The 19,155-nt window shown below is 43.1% G+C and overlaps 1 protein-coding gene across 1 annotated transcript in view; it reads left to right on the plus strand.

Annotated features, from left to right (window-relative positions):
- The first annotated feature begins 3,003 nt into the window (after positions 1-3,003).
- NUP210 (nucleoporin 210kDa) overlaps positions 3,004-19,155 on the plus strand; it is a 56,367-nt gene continuing 40,215 nt past the window's right edge. Inside the window, exons 1-10 of the mRNA XM_009074556.1 lie at positions 3,004-3,136; positions 4,055-4,109; positions 9,022-9,158; positions 9,885-10,016; positions 11,717-11,813; positions 14,276-14,426; positions 16,117-16,249; positions 16,983-17,141; positions 17,621-17,689; positions 17,997-18,103. Of these exons, the coding sequence (XP_009072804.1) occupies positions 3,004-3,136; positions 4,055-4,109; positions 9,022-9,158; positions 9,885-10,016; positions 11,717-11,813; positions 14,276-14,426; positions 16,117-16,249; positions 16,983-17,141; positions 17,621-17,689; positions 17,997-18,103 (1,173 nt within the window). The remainder of the gene's footprint in view (positions 3,137-4,054; positions 4,110-9,021; positions 9,159-9,884; positions 10,017-11,716; positions 11,814-14,275; positions 14,427-16,116; positions 16,250-16,982; positions 17,142-17,620; positions 17,690-17,996; positions 18,104-19,155) is intronic.

Consider the following 19,155-nt stretch of genomic DNA (forward strand, 5'->3'; position numbering starts at 1 on the left):
CGCTCACCTGCTTCTGCTTGTGCCCCACACAGCTCACCTGCTTCTGGTACCCCATACAACCCACCTGCCTCTCCACACAGCCCACCTGCTCCCTCCTGTGTCCCACACAGCTCACCTGCCTCTCCACACAGCCCACCTCCCCCCTCCTCCCCACACAGCCCACCTGCTTCTCCTCACACCCCACACAGCCCACCTGCTCCTCCACGTACCGTGCCCACTCTGCTTCCACACACCAACTTTGTGCCCACCCTGCTGCCCCACACACCCACAGTGCCATCCCACAATTCTTCCCCTCAGTCCCATGTGCGTGGGGACAGCACCCAGGGCTTGTGCTTGTGCTGCTGGTGAGGACTTGTCCTTCCCTCGCTGTAGTCAGTAATAAAGGTCTGACAGCTCTGAGTTTGGGGTATGGACACAAAGGAGTTGTAGCTAAAGTGAGAACCTCTCAGTGCTGCTCTAAGTGTAGGTAACAACAGCCTGAGCACATCACCTGGAGACAATGAAGGCAAGTTTTAAATGATGAAAGCTTTCCTGGTTTTCTTGTGGTGCTGAGCACGTGGGCTGTGCTCTGGGAGCCTCCGTCCTGCCTGGCACAGGGGGAGGCCTGGGTGGTGAAAGCAAATCCCACAGCGTGTGCAGATTTAGTAACTTCATCGCAGTCTTCATGTTAAACAAGTGTTGTCAACTCCTTGTCCTTCGTTTAGCACTCAGAATGGCAAGTAGGATCAGTAATGAGCAGGAGATACGATACCCACGTGAAAACGAAGTGGCAGTCGAGATATGTTTAGGATGATACTTCCATATGTGCCAGATGGATGATGTGTGGAGCACTTTTCCGTTGTCATTTTGTGGCTGACAGTTGCAGAAATGCATCTTACAGGGCTATGTTTTCACTCTTACTCAGTTTATTTGCTTGGTGGTCCTACACTTCTTGTGTCTGGGCTGGTTACAAACCTTTGCTCTGTGAGAGCTTACACATTTGAAGGTGTTTATGCGTAAGAGCAGTGGTAAATGTTGACTGGAAGAAAGTTACTGGATGAGCTGCTTGTAGTCATGTAATTTAATTTTTAATGGACTGTTTTAGTGAAAATCTCTCCACTGTGTTTTTTTTCTCTTTTGTTACTTTAATCCATAAGGGAAAGTGAGTCTAAAAGGATTTCGTTTATGTGGTCAGGTATGTTGTATAAAGCTAAACCCCAAACTCATTGAAGCACTGGTACAATATCAGCAGTGCTGACTCTGCAGCTTTGCCAGTGAGCTGCTAGGTGATGCTGGGCTGGCTGCAGCCATCCCTCACGTGGCAAAAGTGTGGAAACCTTTGCAGATCCCACTGACATCTACAGATGAAAATATATAAGCTTGCACTCTAGGGAAATACAAGGTTTCGTCCACATATATGTCAGCAATGGGAGTGATTTGTATGCACTTCAGAGCATGTTATATTGGTGCTGGTTGCCAGCAATGTGTCATATCCCTCATGCAGATGGACTTCAACATGCTTTTCCATGCTCTCCCTCTGCCCTTCAAGAGATTAATTTTGGTTGAGAATTAAGGAAGCTGTAGCAGCTCCACACAGAGCGTGTTGTTTTCGGTGCCAGGGTCGTTAATGTGGATTTATTCACTTCTGCTTTGCAGGGCCTGGCAGGATGTGGGTGGTAAAACTCAACGTGTGCTTACCACTTACTCCGGAGGAAGCAGGAGCTGTGTGTGGGACTGAGCAGCAGCAGTAATGCTCAGAGCACATGTGCTAGCTTACATCTGTGGCTCTTCTTCCTTCAGCATCCCTGCCCTGGCAGGCCTTGAGCTGTGGGGGATCAGAAAGAGATGCACTTGGAGGGAGGGACAGGCAGCCCCAGAGCCACTACTGACACGTTTCCTGTTAGAGCTGTCAGAGCCGTTACTGGAGGAGGACTGTTAAACTGAAGAGATTAGGAAGTACCAAATGTAATGACTTCAGAAGTAGTGACTCTTCCTCAGCTGGGATTTGTAAATTGCTAGGTGGGTTTGCATGCATGAAATCAGGGGTTTGGAATGGGAATGCTAAGGTTCAGGCCCTTTGTGTCCAAGAGGGGACTGAGGTTGTGTTACGTGGGTAATGGGGAGGTTAGAGGTAGCGTATGAAAGCTGTTCTTGTCATACAGCAGCGTCTGACCTCAAAGAACACCCTTTGAAGGCCTGCATTACTCGTCTCAAACATTCAGAATTCATACCTGGGTGTCCAGTTTTGTATAAAATCAATCTGTGGCATGTTGTGACCTTATTTCTTTCCAGTTTCCCTTTGAGGCTTCAAGTTTATCTCTGAAAGAGGAGATTTTCAAAGTAATTGTAGTGCTGCCTGAGAATTCCAGTGATGTAAAGGGAAAAGACAAATTCTGTCACCATCCCAGCAGATTGGGAGCAGTGGTAAAGTGACAAGCATGGCTTTAAAGCATTATTTGATTTTCAAGATGCGCGTGCCTTCTGGCGTTTGGGCTGCCTTTATGTTAAAGTTATTTTTGGGGAAAAGTTTTGTTTTCCAAGCATACAGTGTTTCCATCTGTAAATACTGTACATGCTGCTATCTTCAGGGCTAAAACACAGTCTGTGTTGGTATATTTAGCAATCAAATTTCATCAGTATTTATCTTTTAATTACTTTAATCCAGAAATTAACACCTGGAAGAATGAAAGCATTCAGCAGCAGAATTCTCTCCTTGAAACCTGCCTTGCCATAATAACATTTTAAGGGGAAGGAAGGGAACACACACAAAACAAACATTTTCCCCCCAAGGTACACAGTGTGGCACAGGGTGTTTATAGCAGAAATTAACTGTAGTGTACAAATACACTCACACATCTGTAACATTATTTCATGTAGTGTCAAATTGAGCTATGTGGTGAGAGCTGGGGAATGTCTCAGCTTCAGGAGGTAGCTTTGAGCACTGCAAATGAGTGAGTTGCACCACTGAAGTCAGAGGTTTTGCTGTGGAAAAGTTGCAGCTGCAGGAATTGTTCAAAGGTGATGATGGCCCTGACCAATGCTGTTTGTTGCAACTGTAAGGAAGAGGAGTTTATTGCCACCTTAAATAAAACGGTTTGTTGTGCAGCTGAAGAAGCCCAAGGCTACATCAAGCTAATGGCCGTGGTGAGAGGAGCAGGTAGCAGAGTGCTGGAGGGAGAGATCCAGTGGCCTGTGGTGTTTGAGCTGTGTGATGCACAGGTATTTCCAGGGAGCCCAGACCCCACACACAGCACTGCTGTCGCAGTAGTTAGCTGGCCAAGCTTGTTTTCCAGCTCCTTACCTTGTTATGTTTCTGATACTGGATTGTAAATTGATCTTCATGGAATGTATGGGGTGACTTAGGTGTTTCAAAAATGTGTATTAAATTGCGTTGCTCCTTGAGGTCTGTTACTTTGCTGTAAGACTGACAGTCTCATCTCTGTTAGTCTCAGAGTTGGGCTGTTGTTTCCTGGATTACCTTCTTTACCACGGATCTAGAGAACCCTGTCTGACTCTCACTGGAAAGTGCTTTGTGTGAGATAGTGACAGTGAAGTGATGTCTTAAATGATGTTTGGTATCCCCTTCTTTGGTTCTCACCTGCTCTGCATCCCCACTTGTAAGGCTTTACCATCAGCGACAGGATGTTCTGCCTGTGGGAGTGCCTGTGCTGCTGACTCATCTGGCTGTGCTGCAGGGTATGTGTTCCCAGCGCGGCTTCAGGCTCCTGTAGGCACCAGGAGGAGCTCAGAATGGGGTTGAGATATCCTTGTTGGTAAAGTGAGATGTGCTGTGCGGCTGTGGCTCAGGTGTGTGTTACCTGAGTGTGTTGGCTCAAAACCAGAGCAGGTAGTGTGAGTGCAGCACAGATGCTCTGCCAGAGCTGAGGAGGCAGAAGAAATAATCATGATTTCTCTTAGCTGATGTGTCAAATGGCAGTGCAGGTTTTCTGCTGGAAAAAACTGTTTCTGAATCTGAGAACCTGCCTGGGAAGGAGGACAGAAGGAGTAGGCACTTGCTGATTTTTTGCTGAACACCCATGAAACGTTTTCAGACTCTTGTTGTCTCTGGGTGCAGGTCTTACCTTAGTAACTGAAACTTCGAGGGTCTACATGAGAGAAGTTTTAACAGAGTGAGTAATTTGAAATAATGCAAAATGCAACATTTGTGTTGGCAGTAAGCTGCCATTTTTTAGTTCTGTTTTCTAATTTGAAATCAGGCTAAGCTAATTTCAGGAAAAACTTGTATAGGGTGACCTTTTTTTATAGCATTCTCTTAGGGTGGAAGGTGACTATCTCTAATGTGCACGCTGTTTTCCTTCATGCAGCTAGAAATGGTGCAAAAAGAAGCACTTGTGGTAAAAGAATTTTGAGCACTGGTTGATTTGACAAAATATCCAAGTTATAGTTGGGCATCTGGGTTGTATTTTGGGAGCAATCAGCACTGGCTTAACTCTGCTTTCTTTGAAGTTAATGGGCATGCCAGCTGATCACCAGTATAAAATCCCAGGAGCAGAGGTTCCATCCTTGGCTCACTGTGTGGTGTGTGATGTTTCCATTTGCTTTGAAAGCAGAACTGGATGGAGAGGTTTGGGGTTTTTTCTGCTTTCTGTTTCTCCAGTGCAATAAGAAGCATCCTAGGAGAGGACTGAGTGAACAGTAGAGACATAATCTGGGTTGTTAAAAATCCTTAAGAGTTGAGGGAACTCTGCCAGGCTCCCTCTGTGTTTTCTCTGGAATGGGTTCAGTTCCCATATCCCTGATTCTCTGGCAATCAGGTCTTCATCGGATAACTACAGTTGCCCAACCACTGTTTTGGCTCTTGCATCTCTTTTCATTTTTGTGTTAGTCCCAAGAGTGACTAGAAATAAGGTCCTTAATGTATCAGTCAATCCAATCTTACCAAACTCTTGGAAACTTTTATTTTCCAATTTCCCAGTGGCTACATATCTGCCCAGATAGAATTCTAACAGATCAGATGCACTGACAGTTATGGTGCTGCTCCACAAAGGTAGGTCTTTGCTGATGCAGTCAGTGGAGTTCATTGGAAGAGCTGGCAGAACAGTGTCAAATGCTGGAGTCAACAGAGTCAAACTGCTGGGCAGGGAAGGAGTAACAGGTGCCTGATCGTGGAACCAGCATATAAATACGTTTCATATAGTCTAGTGAAGTATGGACGTGTGATATTATGAAACAGTTTATTTTAAAAATGCAGCATGGATTTGAGTAGATCTGTAGATACAATCTTGGCACACGGTTCTCAGTCTGGGGTCAGGATGGAAATCATGAATGAAACAGGAATCGGCAAGGGGTCTGGCAGCCTTTCTGCAAGTGTCATTAACTCCTCGGTGAGTAGGCTTTTATTCTGAGGGAAATAAATACTGTGACTTTTGCTAGCCTTTTTACCTCTTACCTCCTCACTCTTCTTTCTAGTGCTCCCTCCCTGCCTCACTCCTTCTTGCAGACACTGGCATGGGATGCAGAGGTAGTGCCAGGAATGCTTCCCATTCCTGCCTTCTCAGGATCTAATTTTGACCTCTGACAGGCCTCGCTCTCAATCTCGCGCTCTGACGTGCTGCTGAAGAGCTGCTGCAATTGGAAGATGGTGTAAATTGCAGTCCTTGTCACTTTAAAGCCAAAGTATCTTTTTCTTGCCCATCTAGGATGGATGCAGTCAGTGATCCCAGCAGAGTAATGCTGCTGTAATAACCAGCCTGTCTGATCAGTGCCTTAGCCTTTCTGTGCTTGACCCTGCAGCCATGTAGCTATGAACAGTGTGCTCTTGATATTGCTGAATGACAGAGGGGTCAGCGAATACTTCGTATGTTCTGGTGTAACAGTAGTTGTGCAGATTGTTTTTGAATGTAAACCAAGCCTCAGCCAAAAGGGCCCTGCTGCACCTGCCCACATCTGGTAACTGCCTGAAGTACTAGGCATGCTACTGGGAATAAACCCAGAATTTATATTAAAAAGAGACATTCGGCTGATACTTTATCTCCTGTTTTAAACTACTGTTAGAGGCCAAATAACATCTAATCTCGTGTTCCCTACTGCAGCCACAACCAAGAGTTAACCAGCCTTCAGCTGTAAAAGCTTGAAAGTTCCTTTAGAATTGTGGAGTGTATGTAAGTTTACAGTTAAAATTTAATTTTTGTTGATCTTTGTTCCTTCCTTTTTCTTGCCTGAAAAGCATCCTGTAATTAGATTTAGTTTTACAACATTGCTATTAGTGCAAAATGCAGTGGGTTTGTGTTACAATTCATAACCAGATATTAAGAGAACAACTACAAGCCACACTGAAACCCCTGTTGTGTTGTAAACACAATCAGCTCCAGACTGTAAGAATGCAAACCCCTCAAATTAATAACAAAAAAGCTAATGGCAGAGAATATTAAGCAATGTAAAGAGCTAAATAAAAGTCAGTTCAATACATATAATGTTTACTTAGAAATACCTGCATGCATATTAAGTCAGATCCATGTGCTCAGCTTCAAAAACCAACCAGCCAAGTACAGGAAAAGCCTTACTGGTTGTGAATGCTAATGTTGTTTAAAGAAACTTGCTAAATCTTGGAGAACTGTTTCATGGTTGCCTAAGAAGCTGCAGAATACCAGGAAAATAAGTAATTGTTCACTTTTAAATTAAACTGTGTGGAGTGATGCCTAATGTGCTACTGATGCAGATCATTTTAGAAGCACTGGAAACCCTACTATAAAAAATGTGCACATATTCGTCTACATTGCTTATGTCTAGAATATAGCAAACAATGTTCACGGTTAAGCTTCTAATTGCTGTTTAAATTGCCCATTGCATACTGCTGTGGGCAGTTTTCTCCTTGATCAGTAAAGTACTTGGAAATTTCTGGACCAACAGTTGCTACTCTTGTTTTAAAATCCTTTAAAACTACTCTTTATGTAGGCAAAATGTTGTTGGGAGCTTAAGATGGGAATCAGGAGCTGCAGTTTTATTCCACGCAGAGGTCCATGCTTGCCTGAGCTGTAGCTGCTGAGTCTGAGATAACTGAACATGCTGTGATGTCTTAGTTTTTTAGTGGATACAATTTTAGTGAATGAGAAGTTTAGTTGTTCGCTGTGTGGGTTGCTGTACTGGTTCTGGCAGTAAGAGAAGTAGGTAAAGACTGTCTGGGAGGAGGGTTGGTTTGTTTGGAACTCCCATCCTGCTCCTTGCTGGGTTAGAGGGTTTTTCCCACGAGTCACAGGTAGGCATTTTGGTGCATCCTCCAGAAGCAAAGTCTAAACCAATGCAGCTTCCCTCCCTGTCTTTACCAGGAGGGGATCTGGAGCCTGGTTTAGATTTCGATTACCAGATAGAGCAGTGTTTTCATCAGAGCTGCTCTCATCATCTGGGAGAAGCAATTCCCAACCAGCTTTGTCATCCATCAGTGCTTGCTTTCATTGTTTTAATCCTTCAAAGGCCCCTTGTGAGGGCTCTGACCCAGGAGCCCTGAGCAAACAGCGATGCTATTTCAGGCCTGGATTCATTAGCGGCTTAGGCTGAGCGCTGGCTCCGAGCTGGAGGCCAGGCAGGCACTGCCTCTCTGCTTACTCTGCACAACTCAGAGGTTGCAGGAGCAGCTGTGACCCAGTTCTCCAGCGCGGTTAGTCAGCAGCTCACCCCGTGCCGAGGGTGAGCTGCAGCTATTTGCAGGGGTATGGCTGCTGGAGTGTTTCAGCTGCTCCCAGCACTCCACAGTCAGGCCTCAGATGTGTATTGCTGCTATCTCAAATGTAAGTTCAAGGGGTTTGGTTTTTAATAACTCTTTCATGCTTTCTCTCACCTTGAGCTTTTTGGCACTCAGGAAGTGACAGCTGGGCCCCACACCCATGGTGAGCTTCTTTCCACCATCCCCATCCCTGGAGCTGTCACCTGTCTTTAGATCAGCCACACAAGTCAGAGCAGGAAGTAACAAGTGCAGCAATTTTATGTCAAAATTCCATGTAGGCTTTCATTGCACCAAGGATGATGAGACAACTTTGCATGGTTTACACAGTCTTATTATATACTTCAGCTAAACAGACTAAATCTTTGTAAAAAATCTATTTCTTGATTTAAAAATGTTATTTCTTACTTGTTCTTAGCCTGTGCCATAGCAAACTGTGCTGCAGTGGCTGATTGGGGTTAAACCACGACACAGACACATGGAATTGTAATGTTCCATCATCGGGAGAAGCTTTCAGGCTTTTCAGAACTTCGTTTAAAACTTGTTTTGAAAATGCAATTACAAGCGGTGAAAGGAGCTTTAGCTAAAATTATTTTACCTTCTCCTTCATCATTTTATGTCTGCTTGTTCCACACCTCAGAGCTAATCAAGTCTAGCCAAAGGCTTTGTAGCTTTAAGCAGCTGGGTACAGGGGTGAACTGACTGAGCTGTACTCAGGGTAAAAAGAATGCTGTATTTGTCTTCCTGGGCTCCCTCAGGTGGGCTCTGGCCTTGGCTTTCCCCTTCCTCAGTCCCTGCTTGCTTTTGCTGAAGTCCTCGAGGAGCTGTTGCAATCCAGTTCATGCCAAAGTCAGGTCCTGACCATGTAGCATGTCTCATGTGAATTAGAATCATAGAACCATCAAGGTTGGAGAAGACATCTAAGATTATAGAGTCTATTAATCTGTCACTGCTGTAACCCCTAAATCATATCCTCCAGCACCAAGTTCAGATACCTCTTAAACACTTCCAGGGATGGTGACTCCACCACCTCTGTGGATAATAGCCCAGTGCCTGACCACCCGATCAGGGAAAACATTTTTCCTAGAACCTAATCTGAATCTCCCATCTCATCTTATGGCCATTCCCTTTAGTCCTCTCCCTGTAGGCATCTCTCACTTCTCTACAGCCCCCTTTGAGGGCAGCCATGAGGTCACCCCTGAGCCTCTTCTCAAGGCTAAACAAACCCAATTCCCTCAGCCCGTCCTCAGACGACATGTTTTTCAGACCTTTTATAAGCCTCAACTGTTTTGGTGGCTTTCAAACCACACCCTTGATTTGTGTGCAGCAGTAACGGAACTGCTAACAGCCCCAATCCTCCCCAGGTCCTCCAGCAGGCCGGAGGTGGCGAGCATCGAGCCGGTGGGGCAGGACGAGCGGCAGTGCTCGCAGAAGGCTGTTGTCCAGGCACGGTCCTTACAGCCCACACGGCTCACAAGTATCATCTTTGCTGAAGATATAAGTAAGTTTGAACTTCTCTAAGCACACCACTACTTGTTGATGGGCAAACTGGTTTCCTCCAGAAACAAATTATAGATCTGAAAGTGCACCAGTGAGAAATGTCTGTTCATATGCACAGTCATTTTAGACTTTCCGTAGTTTGTAAGTTGTTAAATAATGCTGTTAATGATATTAATGATGCAGCCAGGAAAATGAGTAATTCTTGGGGTCAAAAAGGGTTTTCTGAAATGTAAAAAATGTGTTGCCTTTTGTGGTTGACAGTGTCTGTCATACAATATACCTGGTTAGTTTTTATAGTGACAGATAGGCAAAACCAGATGGTCAATTAAATGCCTTGCAGTCACTAAATAAAGGAGTTTATAGGGGTTTATTATCTGTGGGTAAAAGTCATTAAGTTCTCTGGCACATGAATCATGTCTGAGAGTCGCATTGGAGAAATTGTGTCCATGTATTCAGAGACAATATCTGCAACTCTCAGTGTAGATGGAAATCACAATGTCAAAAGATTTATTCTGAAGTTCAGTGAGGAAGGGAACTGCTTTTCTTGCTTGCTTGGCCACCATTTGACCAAGAATTTCTTCATCAATGTCATGACCCAGTTGCAGTTCCTTCAGTGTCAGTGTCTTGCATCACTGGCTAAATCTGAGATGCATTTTGTCTTGTTGGTGTACTTGATGAGCACATCCACTGTTGTAATTTCATGTGCTCTGTCTGATGTCTCTTCAAGCAACTGGACAAGTGCTTCGTTGTGATGCTATAGTTGATACCATTCATGAGATCCAGATTGTGTCTACCACAAGAGAACTCTATCTTGAAGATTCACCACTGGAGCTCAAAATTCAGGCTTTGGATTCTGAAGGTAAGAGATTTACTAGTAGGAGATTAAATATACATTGAATGTGGTAATTGTCTGATATGTGAACTGGTTTTATTTGTGACACGGTTGATTTAAGCCAAGTGGAGTGATTTAAAGGGAGTTCTGAGGCAGTCTGCTCTTTTTTTCATTTTCTTTTTCTTCTGAGATAGTCTAAAGAATTTTCCAAAAGCACATTTTGTCTGAGACCAATCAGGCATCCGGCAGGAGCTTTAGAGTTGATGTTGAAGACCAGCCTCCTATTGCTTAATTCCCATCCCTTAAACAGAAACACACTCACCTTTGGGAGGTAGCATTTAAGCTCCTTCAGTGCCTGTAGTCTGAGTGCATAATTATTTAATGAGAGTATTCTGCTTTTCATACCATCAGAGAAAGAATCATGATCTGATAAGAATTTCATGCTTAGGTCTCAACAGTACATTTCTATGTGCACATCTCACACAAAGTAAGTGATTTTTAGGACAGCTGGTGGGCTGAAAGCAGTTATTAAAGGTTGAATTGGTTGGTTTGGGCGTTTACTGAGCCCATCCTATGTCTGTGTGTTTGTAATCTACCAGTGCCAGGTAAAGTATGGTGATATGTTCATAATGAAAAGTAAATCTGCTTTTATGCTATGTGTAATGCTGGATTCTTGGTTTGGTGTTTCTGCAGACTCTCAAGTGTGCTCCGTGGGCCATTTGCCTTGGAAGCCACCCAAGGCAGAGTGTGAACAGGAGAAGGGGTTTAAAACCCACAAAGATCATTTAGTCTGCATGACTGAAGCAGTGTTGGTTAGAAGCTGTAGGACTAAACTGCCCAAGATCAGGATGCACTCAAACACTTCAAAAATCAATTCATTTTGTCCCCAACAACCTTGGGATCCATCCTTGGGAGACCTTCGGACACACTGGACTCTCAGTGGACTTTCTGGGCACACTTTAAAAAAACCCCAAAACCTAAAAATTGCAGAGCAGTGGCAAGTTTATTGAAGGACAGAATTGTTCAGGGGCAATGAGAGACTTGAATAAGGCACTTGTGAATGCCTTTTATTTTTCTTTGATATTCAAAAGGTGGAAAAATCAATATAAAATAATTATACAGCTCAGTGAATATTGGGAAAAAGTGTGCTTGGGTTTGCTGAAAACCTGAACAAATAACTGATGTCAAGCCTGTACTGCAGTCTGAGGAGAGGGAGACAGTAGATGCTGTGCATGAGCTGGTGTGTGGTGTAGGGACATAGCTCATCCCAGGGATGTACCAAGGAGGATTTGGTTTGCACTCATGACAATTATTGCATCTCACATTGCCAGATTGTTGCATCTGGTATGGGTCAGACCATTCAGTACCTTCAGGAAGGTATCAATATATCTTCAGGAATAGTTATTTTCCTCATTCTCTTCCATGTGTATATATATGTATAGTATATATGTATGTGTGTATATACATATATATATATACACGTAAAGTGCTTGTGGTCCGAGGGCAAAGGTGAGGACAGCTGCACCTATCTAGTGAGGGAAAAGAGTGACAAGTGGTGTGGATAGAAAAGAAGTCAGTAAAGCAGGCTGGACTGTGGCATTTAACCCAATGGTGCTTCTTGTAGGGATAAGATTGAGAAATTTTGTTGAGGGATGAGTCCTGGTTTGTGTTCCAGGAAGCCTCTGTGCTGTTTGTGGTTTTGTTTTGATGTGACTGTTTGATTCCAGGGAACACTTTCAGCACCCTGGCAGGGCTGGTGTTTGACTGGACAATAGTGAAAGATCCAGAGGCTGATAGCTTCTCAGACTCCCACAATGCTTTACGGTAAGGTCATTTCATTTGTGCTCAGCTCTCCTGTCTGCTAGCTTTGATGGGTATAAATATTTCCTCACATCTGGGCAGTTTACTGGACTGATGCCTGATATACCGCTTAGGGTCTATCGTTTCAGGTTGGGTTTTTAAAGTGCTTAATCAACAGCCTGGGCACGCCCACCCTGTGTAATTTAGCAGCTGAGAGTGTTACTGAGGAGCTCTGGTAGCTCTAATGCAACAATTAGAATTAAATAGATGCAGCTGTTGATCTTGCAAAGGAAAGATTATCAGAAACATTGCTCTCTCAGGATTTCAGCAGTTTTATTTTTAATTTTTTTAAGGGAGGAAAGGTCCTCTTCCATTTCAGGAAGGAGCTCCCTGAACTTGGAGAATTTCAGATTCCAGTCAACACTTAGTTCTGCTGTTGCAACAGTGTTGAAAGTAGCTAACCTTTAAATTAGCACAGACCAAGTGGCTGCTTGTGAGCCAGATTGGGCTCACAGGGCCAGGTGAAATAATTGAATGAAAGGTATTCGGTGAAGGTGTTCAATACATTGTCTTTCAGACACAGCAGTGAATAGAAGACACTTAATACATAATCCATGGTGCTTGGTTCATCTGTACTGCCTCAAAGACTAAGTTAACTGGAATTTAGCAGTGCTGTGTTTTGTGACAGCTCCTGTCCAAATACCTTGAAAAATCCTTTCAACTCATTAATGTGATAAGTGTTATTCAGCATTTCTGCATAATACAGAAATATTCCCTCCATTTAATGGAGGTGGAGTCCATGCCCAAAAGGTAGAAAGCTCACTGGTGGCAGGAATAGGAATAGAATCCAACTCTGAAACTTATTTTCCTTCCTGTGTTTGACACCAGACCATCCTTGGCCTCTGTTATGCTGAATGTGATATTCCACCCTTATTGAGCTAACCAGAATTGAAGGCTGTTTAGGAGTGCCTTAATGGGATATTTTCCATTTGGGCTCCCAAGGTTTCAGTCTTTGCACTGTCACCAACTGGTGTCATCACCAGGATCCTGTTGTTTAGCAGCAGTATGTTAGTGTTCATCATATATGCCATGGTGAATCTTGACTTTGCTCAACATGAATGTTGATAGAAAAAATGTGTCCCTGATAGATGTGAATTACCAGACTGTAAACACATGAAACATGGGCTTTTCTCATAAAACAGTTTACAGACACTTGTTGAGTACAGCATTAGGCAAGACTTCCTTTGAAACAGATTCAAAGTCATGGACCAGAGGCTTCAGTGTCTTCAGAAAACAGGTTCCAGCAAAACGTAGTTATATCACGGGACATAAAATAATGCAGGAAATCCTTTAAAGAATGTGGCTTTGTTCATAGTATGATTCCATGACCAGCACGTGGGGAAACCAGTTCTCTACGAGAGTAGAGGGGGTTAACAGTTAACTTCCCTCCTCAAGTTTTTACTCCAAGTACTATGGAATTGGAGTGAGGGTAGCAAACAAGCCTCTTAGCTGCTGGTAAACACAGTCTGCTTTTGCAGCCTTAGAGGAATAAATGCACAGCATTACCTGAGGAAAGCCTGTTAGTACTCCTGAAATAGTACTCCTGAAGCTGTAGGTGTGAGTTTTCCAGAATGAATAATGGCTCAGTGGGACTGCTGACCCAAGTCCTACTCCACATAGAGCTTTTGGTTTCAGTGTAAGTATTTGCTAGATGTGATTTTAACCAGACTGATGTTGATATATGCTCTACTGTTAGCACAGCTATGATAACATTAAAATGTTGTAATGGTGTTACAGCTTTGCAGAATAAGTGATAAACTGTCATAAATATGCTAATATCCATAGCTGTTCTCCATATGGCTTTACTGGCATTGCTGTGCAGGTGCACATAAAGCCAAGCAGATGATCTGCAGGCAGGAGCTGGCAACCTGTAAAACATGCTCCTCTTTCCACTTCTGTCGTGGGGTTTGCCCAGTCATGGCAGATTCCTTTCCTCTCTGTTGTCACATCTCGTGGAAATTTCTGACAGTTACTATGAGTATTTTTCTTGTGGATTATTTTCGTAGTCATTTATTAAATGCATTCTAGCTTCTCCATAGAGCTCAGAGTTATGTTCTGGTTTTGTTAAGCTGTACCTTTTACAAACATAAACTTTGGGTTTTTCACATCGTTTGTTCCACAACAATCTAGAGCGTTTTTGCAGTCTGCACCTACTGTACAAGCTGGAGGGGTCATTGCAGACAACATGTGCAGTCTTCTGATAGCTCTTGAAAGCCCACAAGCAAGCTTCAAACAAACTTATCAGTCACAGAAATTAGCTGCAGATATCTCAAAGAATGAGAAGAATTTGGCTATCTGGTCCCAGGCAGACATCTTAAATTTGCTTTAAAATGGAAGTAGCTGGGAACAGATGCTGGTGGTGTTCCTCTGGGGATTTACAGAGATGGGTTAACAATTTGCTATTCACTTCTTGGTTCACCTTTCAGTATACTCACGTTCTCAGAATCCACTTATATCCCACCTTCCTATATATTGGAGATGGAAAAAGTTGCCAAGCAGGGAGATACCATTCTAGTGTCTGGGATGAAAACAGGGAGCTCCAAATTAAAAGCAAGAATACAGGAAGGCATCTATAAGGTAAGAAAATTGCATTCATCCTTATTATTTTAGTGTTTAATTTCACACTGCAGTATTTCAGGAGTGCTGCAAGTTTGCCCTGCCATGCTGTTTGCAGTGTGGAACCCAGTGCTGCATCTCTGTCCTGCTGGATGGACTCTGTAGCCCATGTCCCAAGAGATGACCCCCTGAAAGGGCTGCAGTTTGGTGCACTTCCCTACCCCAGGATGATGCATGTGCCCATGACCATTTATAAGCCTCTGACAGAAGGCCCCATGGCAGAGGAATGCACTTCAAATGCTTCTGTACAACTTGATTTTCCCTGATATTCATGCTATTCACATAACTAGAATCACAGCATTGGCCCTTTAGACCTTTCGGAAAAGAAGCAACTAGAACACTTCAGTTATCATTTTCAATAAATATCTAGAACAAGGATTGCTCCATTGGATAGACCTTTACTTCCTCTTCTGCTTGAAATGAGTGGCATAATGATATTTTCTTGTACACAATACTGCCTCGTGGTTCTGCTCTCCGAGGAAGGGCTTTGAGAGCTGAATGTCAGTGCTCCAAAGGTGTTAAGCTGCAGTGCTGGGTGATCTTCCCAGCTGCTATGGAGATCCATGCTGGTTCTCTCTTTGCAACTTGTGGTGACTGAGTTTTTCATCTAACTCTGGTAACAGAGTTGTTTTATCTCTTCATAGAATTTACCAGCACCTGAGAGAGTTTTGCTGGGTTCTGGCTTACAGGAGACCTTGGTATGGTGCTAGTATCAGCTTAATGCTGCCCATTAAAAACTCCCTCCATAAAACAGTGAGGGGTTCTGGAGTTCATCTCATATCTGCAGTCTGGTTTTGCAGATTTGTGTTACTACATGTTGTACTTCATGGTTTTGCTTAAAGCAGAATTGCCTTGGACTATGTAACCCATATCTCTAAGAAGTGTTCTATGAAACAGTGATCTCCACCTGTGTAACCCCAGGGAGGTGGCACAAGTAACAGTGCTTGTAAAGAACTGTGTTTTTGTTATACTACTTCTTAATTGTACTGAACACTTGTACTTACCCTGCCTGATATCAGTCTGTTTTCTTGCATGCTTGTAGCTCAGTTAATATTTCTGTTTCTCAATTAGTTTTGAGCTGATCCAGTGAGTGAAATTGAGATAATACTGTTGAGTTTGCAATTTTTGTGTCTTTCGGGTTAGTAGTTCCTTTAAATCTCTCACTGCTGCCAGACTGCATTGTCAGTGAACATCCCTCAAACAACTGTAATAGAATTTGTACAATTATCTGTTGTATTCCTAATTTAATAGACCAGTGAGTTTGCAAGAGACTCCTCAGGGAAGTTATAATGGAGATGCTGTCTGGAGGTTCCATGTTTTACATCAGGGAAGATGAATTCCTGGATGTCTGAATAAGCACGGAGCATCTATCTCAAGTTCTTGTGTTCTCTAGAAATCTGAACCAAAGTGATTTTTGTAGAGCCTTGATTATTTCCTTCATCCTTGCAGCATGCACAGAGCAGATCTGTGTACCATTCGCTGTCCGTCACCCTGCCCTGTTGTGACATAACTGGAGATGATAATAAAGAGCCAATTGCAGCAAGTAGTGTTTTTCAGTTCTAGACCACAAGTTCCTGCTGCATGGTCTGTTTCAAACAAATGAACTGTTTTAAACATGGTTGCTGTTTGTTTCTTTCCCCTCCATCACTAGCATGTGCATCCTGCAGAAGTCAGATTGCTTATTTTGGAAAATATCCTTTTAAATCCAGCATATGATGTTTATCTTCTGGTGGGAACATCGATTCGGTACAGAGTTCAGAAAATGAGGCAAGGGAGGATCACAGGTTTGTTCTGTTATCATCCTTTTATTTTTATTTTTTAATACTTCATGTGAATTTGTAACTACTGAGAAATTTTTAATTGTGTTTAAACTACTTGGTTAGTATTTAATACTGTTTTCCTAAGGCACATGGTGATAGAGCTGTTTAGTTCTTTCTGTCAAACAAATTGTGTCTGTAAAGAGTAGACTTAAAGATTTGTCAAGGGCATGAAGGTAAGGGTGAGAGTGACCTGGAATAGGAGGCAATGCTGATTTTTAGACGTACTAATGTATTTCACAGTCACTAAGAACCTCTGTGACATTTAGTTAAATCAAATTTAGCTTAGTAACTTTTCTAACAGAAAATGCTTTCTTGCCAAATGCACTGGTTGCAAAAGGTGAAGCTCCATAAGTGTGGGTCGATTGGCTTTATGCCCATTTAGAAGTGTAATGCCTTGACTTCCTTCTTTTTTGCTTTTTCTCTTTTGAAGCTGGGAATGGATTGGATGCTAGATTTAAGCAGTGAGATGATATTAGTTGGAAATTGCGGCTTCAAAGGCATTCAAGTTTGGCAAGAAGCTCATTCTGTGTGTTTGTGTTGATAGGATGACAGAAATGCTGTTTCTGCCTGACATTAAAAATCCTGATTTCATGTGTGCACCAGGGATCAATAACAAATAATCAGCGATAATTAGCAGCAGCCAAACACTGGCACACTTGCTCTTATTGTTTCACATGTTGTGTTGTTCTACATACAGAAATTGCGATGCCATCTGATCAGTATGAGCTGCAGCTCCAGAACAACGTCCTGGGCCCCGAGGGAGATCTGTCATGGCCAGTTGCCAAGTTGGACCAGGCAACATCCATTGTAACTGCATTGCAGCAGGGGCACACTAACCTCATCCTTGGGCACAAGAGTATCCTTCCTATATATGCTTTTGTATCTGCAGCTTTGTGCAGGACACAAACTTTCCACCCTTTACAGTACAAAAAGATAAAATTACCCACATTTGTATCAGGAGTCTTGAAAACCAGGAGCACTGATGGAGCCATGGGAAGCAGCACTGCTGTGAATTCAGCTTCAGCAGAGCTGTCTGATGCCTTGGAATGTTCTAAGAAATTAGGTTGGCAAAAGATCAATGAAATGCTCTCTGCTCCCCTCAGTCACTGTGGCAGTGTGATGGGGCTTTACTGACTTTTTACATTTCAAACATTATATTCTCTAGTGACTCTCTCCCAAACGCTTACTGTCCTGCAGGGGAGTGGGGATAACAGTTATTTCCAGCATACAGTTAACTTTAAATAGCCAAAGAGGCTCAAGGAGCCCCAGGAACAAGCTGATCTTTCCATGACTGACTTTTGATTCAACTCTCCTGTTCCTTGACTGAGAGCTCAGGTATCCGCATGCAGGGCGTTTCCAGGCTGCCCAACAGCACTGTCCATGTGGTCAGTCCTGGCTATTTAGGTTGGTACTGGCTGCTATTTTCTTGATTGCTTAATGTAATTCCTTGCATTGTTTTTGTGATTTTCTTAGTCTATATACACACTTCAGTTTCTCACGCTACTTGTCATAGAAAATTCATGTTATTCAGCAAAGTAGCTCAATGCCAAATAAGTTTAGTAGTAAATATGTATTTTCTTTTACCTCTGTATTCAGCAGCTTAAAATAATGAATGTTCACTTACAGAGTGTGGGCACCAGAAGCAAAAGGCTTTTATCCATCACATAAAGAGGCTGTTGGTTTGTGCTGTTCAATATCTCCTGTTTTGTAGGATTTACAGTTCATCCAGGTGACAGATGGGTCCTAGAAACAGGCAGACTTTATGAAATTGCAATTGATGTCTATGATAAATCAAGCAATAAGGTGTATTTATCTGATGTAAGTTGAAATGTTTATATACTTCTCAGTGTCTGTCTCTTAAATCCTGCCTTGCTTTGAAATGAGCTGAGTGGTTTCTTATATACATTGAGAGGACAGTGCAAAGCAGGTTGTGCCTTCCCTTTGTTTTGTTGCGGTTTTTTGTAATTAAAGCACTCTGGGTGGTTCATGTGAAATCACTGGAGTCTTAAGTGCTGTCAGGAAAACTGGACAATGCACTTCAGGATGGACAGGGCTTGGAGCAATCTGGTCCAGTAGAGGGTGTCCCTGCCAACAACTGGTGGTGAAACGAGGTGAGTTTTAAGGTCCTTTCCAACCCAAGCTAGTCTGGGATTCCGTGATTCTGATTTCAAACATGGAACGTAGGAATAGCACTGGGAATTGCAACCTGTGTTAAGTGCTGGAGAGCAGTACTGATAGGGTACTTCACCTCTTCATTGCCTCCATATCATACTCTCATGTCTAGAAGCAATCTTTCCTGTTAAAGAATGAGGTGTAAGGTAGAGGCACAACACTCTGGGAGGGTTCCCTGTTCCCTTTCAGGTGATTGTGGCATAAGCTTAGATGATTCACTGGCATTAAAACTATTCACTAGTTGGTTGGTAGTTAAATGAGATGAATTATCACTGAATCATAGAATCCCAGACTGGTTTGGGTTGAAAGGACCTTAAAGCCCATCCCATTCCACCCTGTGCCATGGGCAGGGACACCTTCCACTGGCCCAGGTTGCTCCAAGCCCCATCCAACCTGGCCTGGAACACTCCCGGGGATGGAGCAGCCAACAGCTCCTCTGGGCAACCTGTGCCAGTGCCTCAGCACCCTCACAGGGAAGAACTTCTTCTATATACTAAAGTATCAAATAGACATTGTTCTTTAAAATATGAAAATTAAGAAAGTTCATTTGCAAGCAGAAAAGATTTATTAAATTACTGCTTTTCAGAATATCAGAGATGTGCGAATGTTATTTGCTCTTATTTGCTTCTGGAGATACAGATCTGAGTTTCAGCTAGAGCTCAGCAGTGTGCTGTTGGGGCGTTATAATTGTGCTCTTT

This window comes from Acanthisitta chloris, unplaced genomic scaffold, assembly GCF_000695815.1.
Source record: "Acanthisitta chloris isolate BGI_N310 unplaced genomic scaffold, ASM69581v1 scaffold25435, whole genome shotgun sequence".
NCBI classification, from domain to species: Eukaryota; Metazoa; Chordata; class Aves; order Passeriformes; family Acanthisittidae; genus Acanthisitta; species Acanthisitta chloris.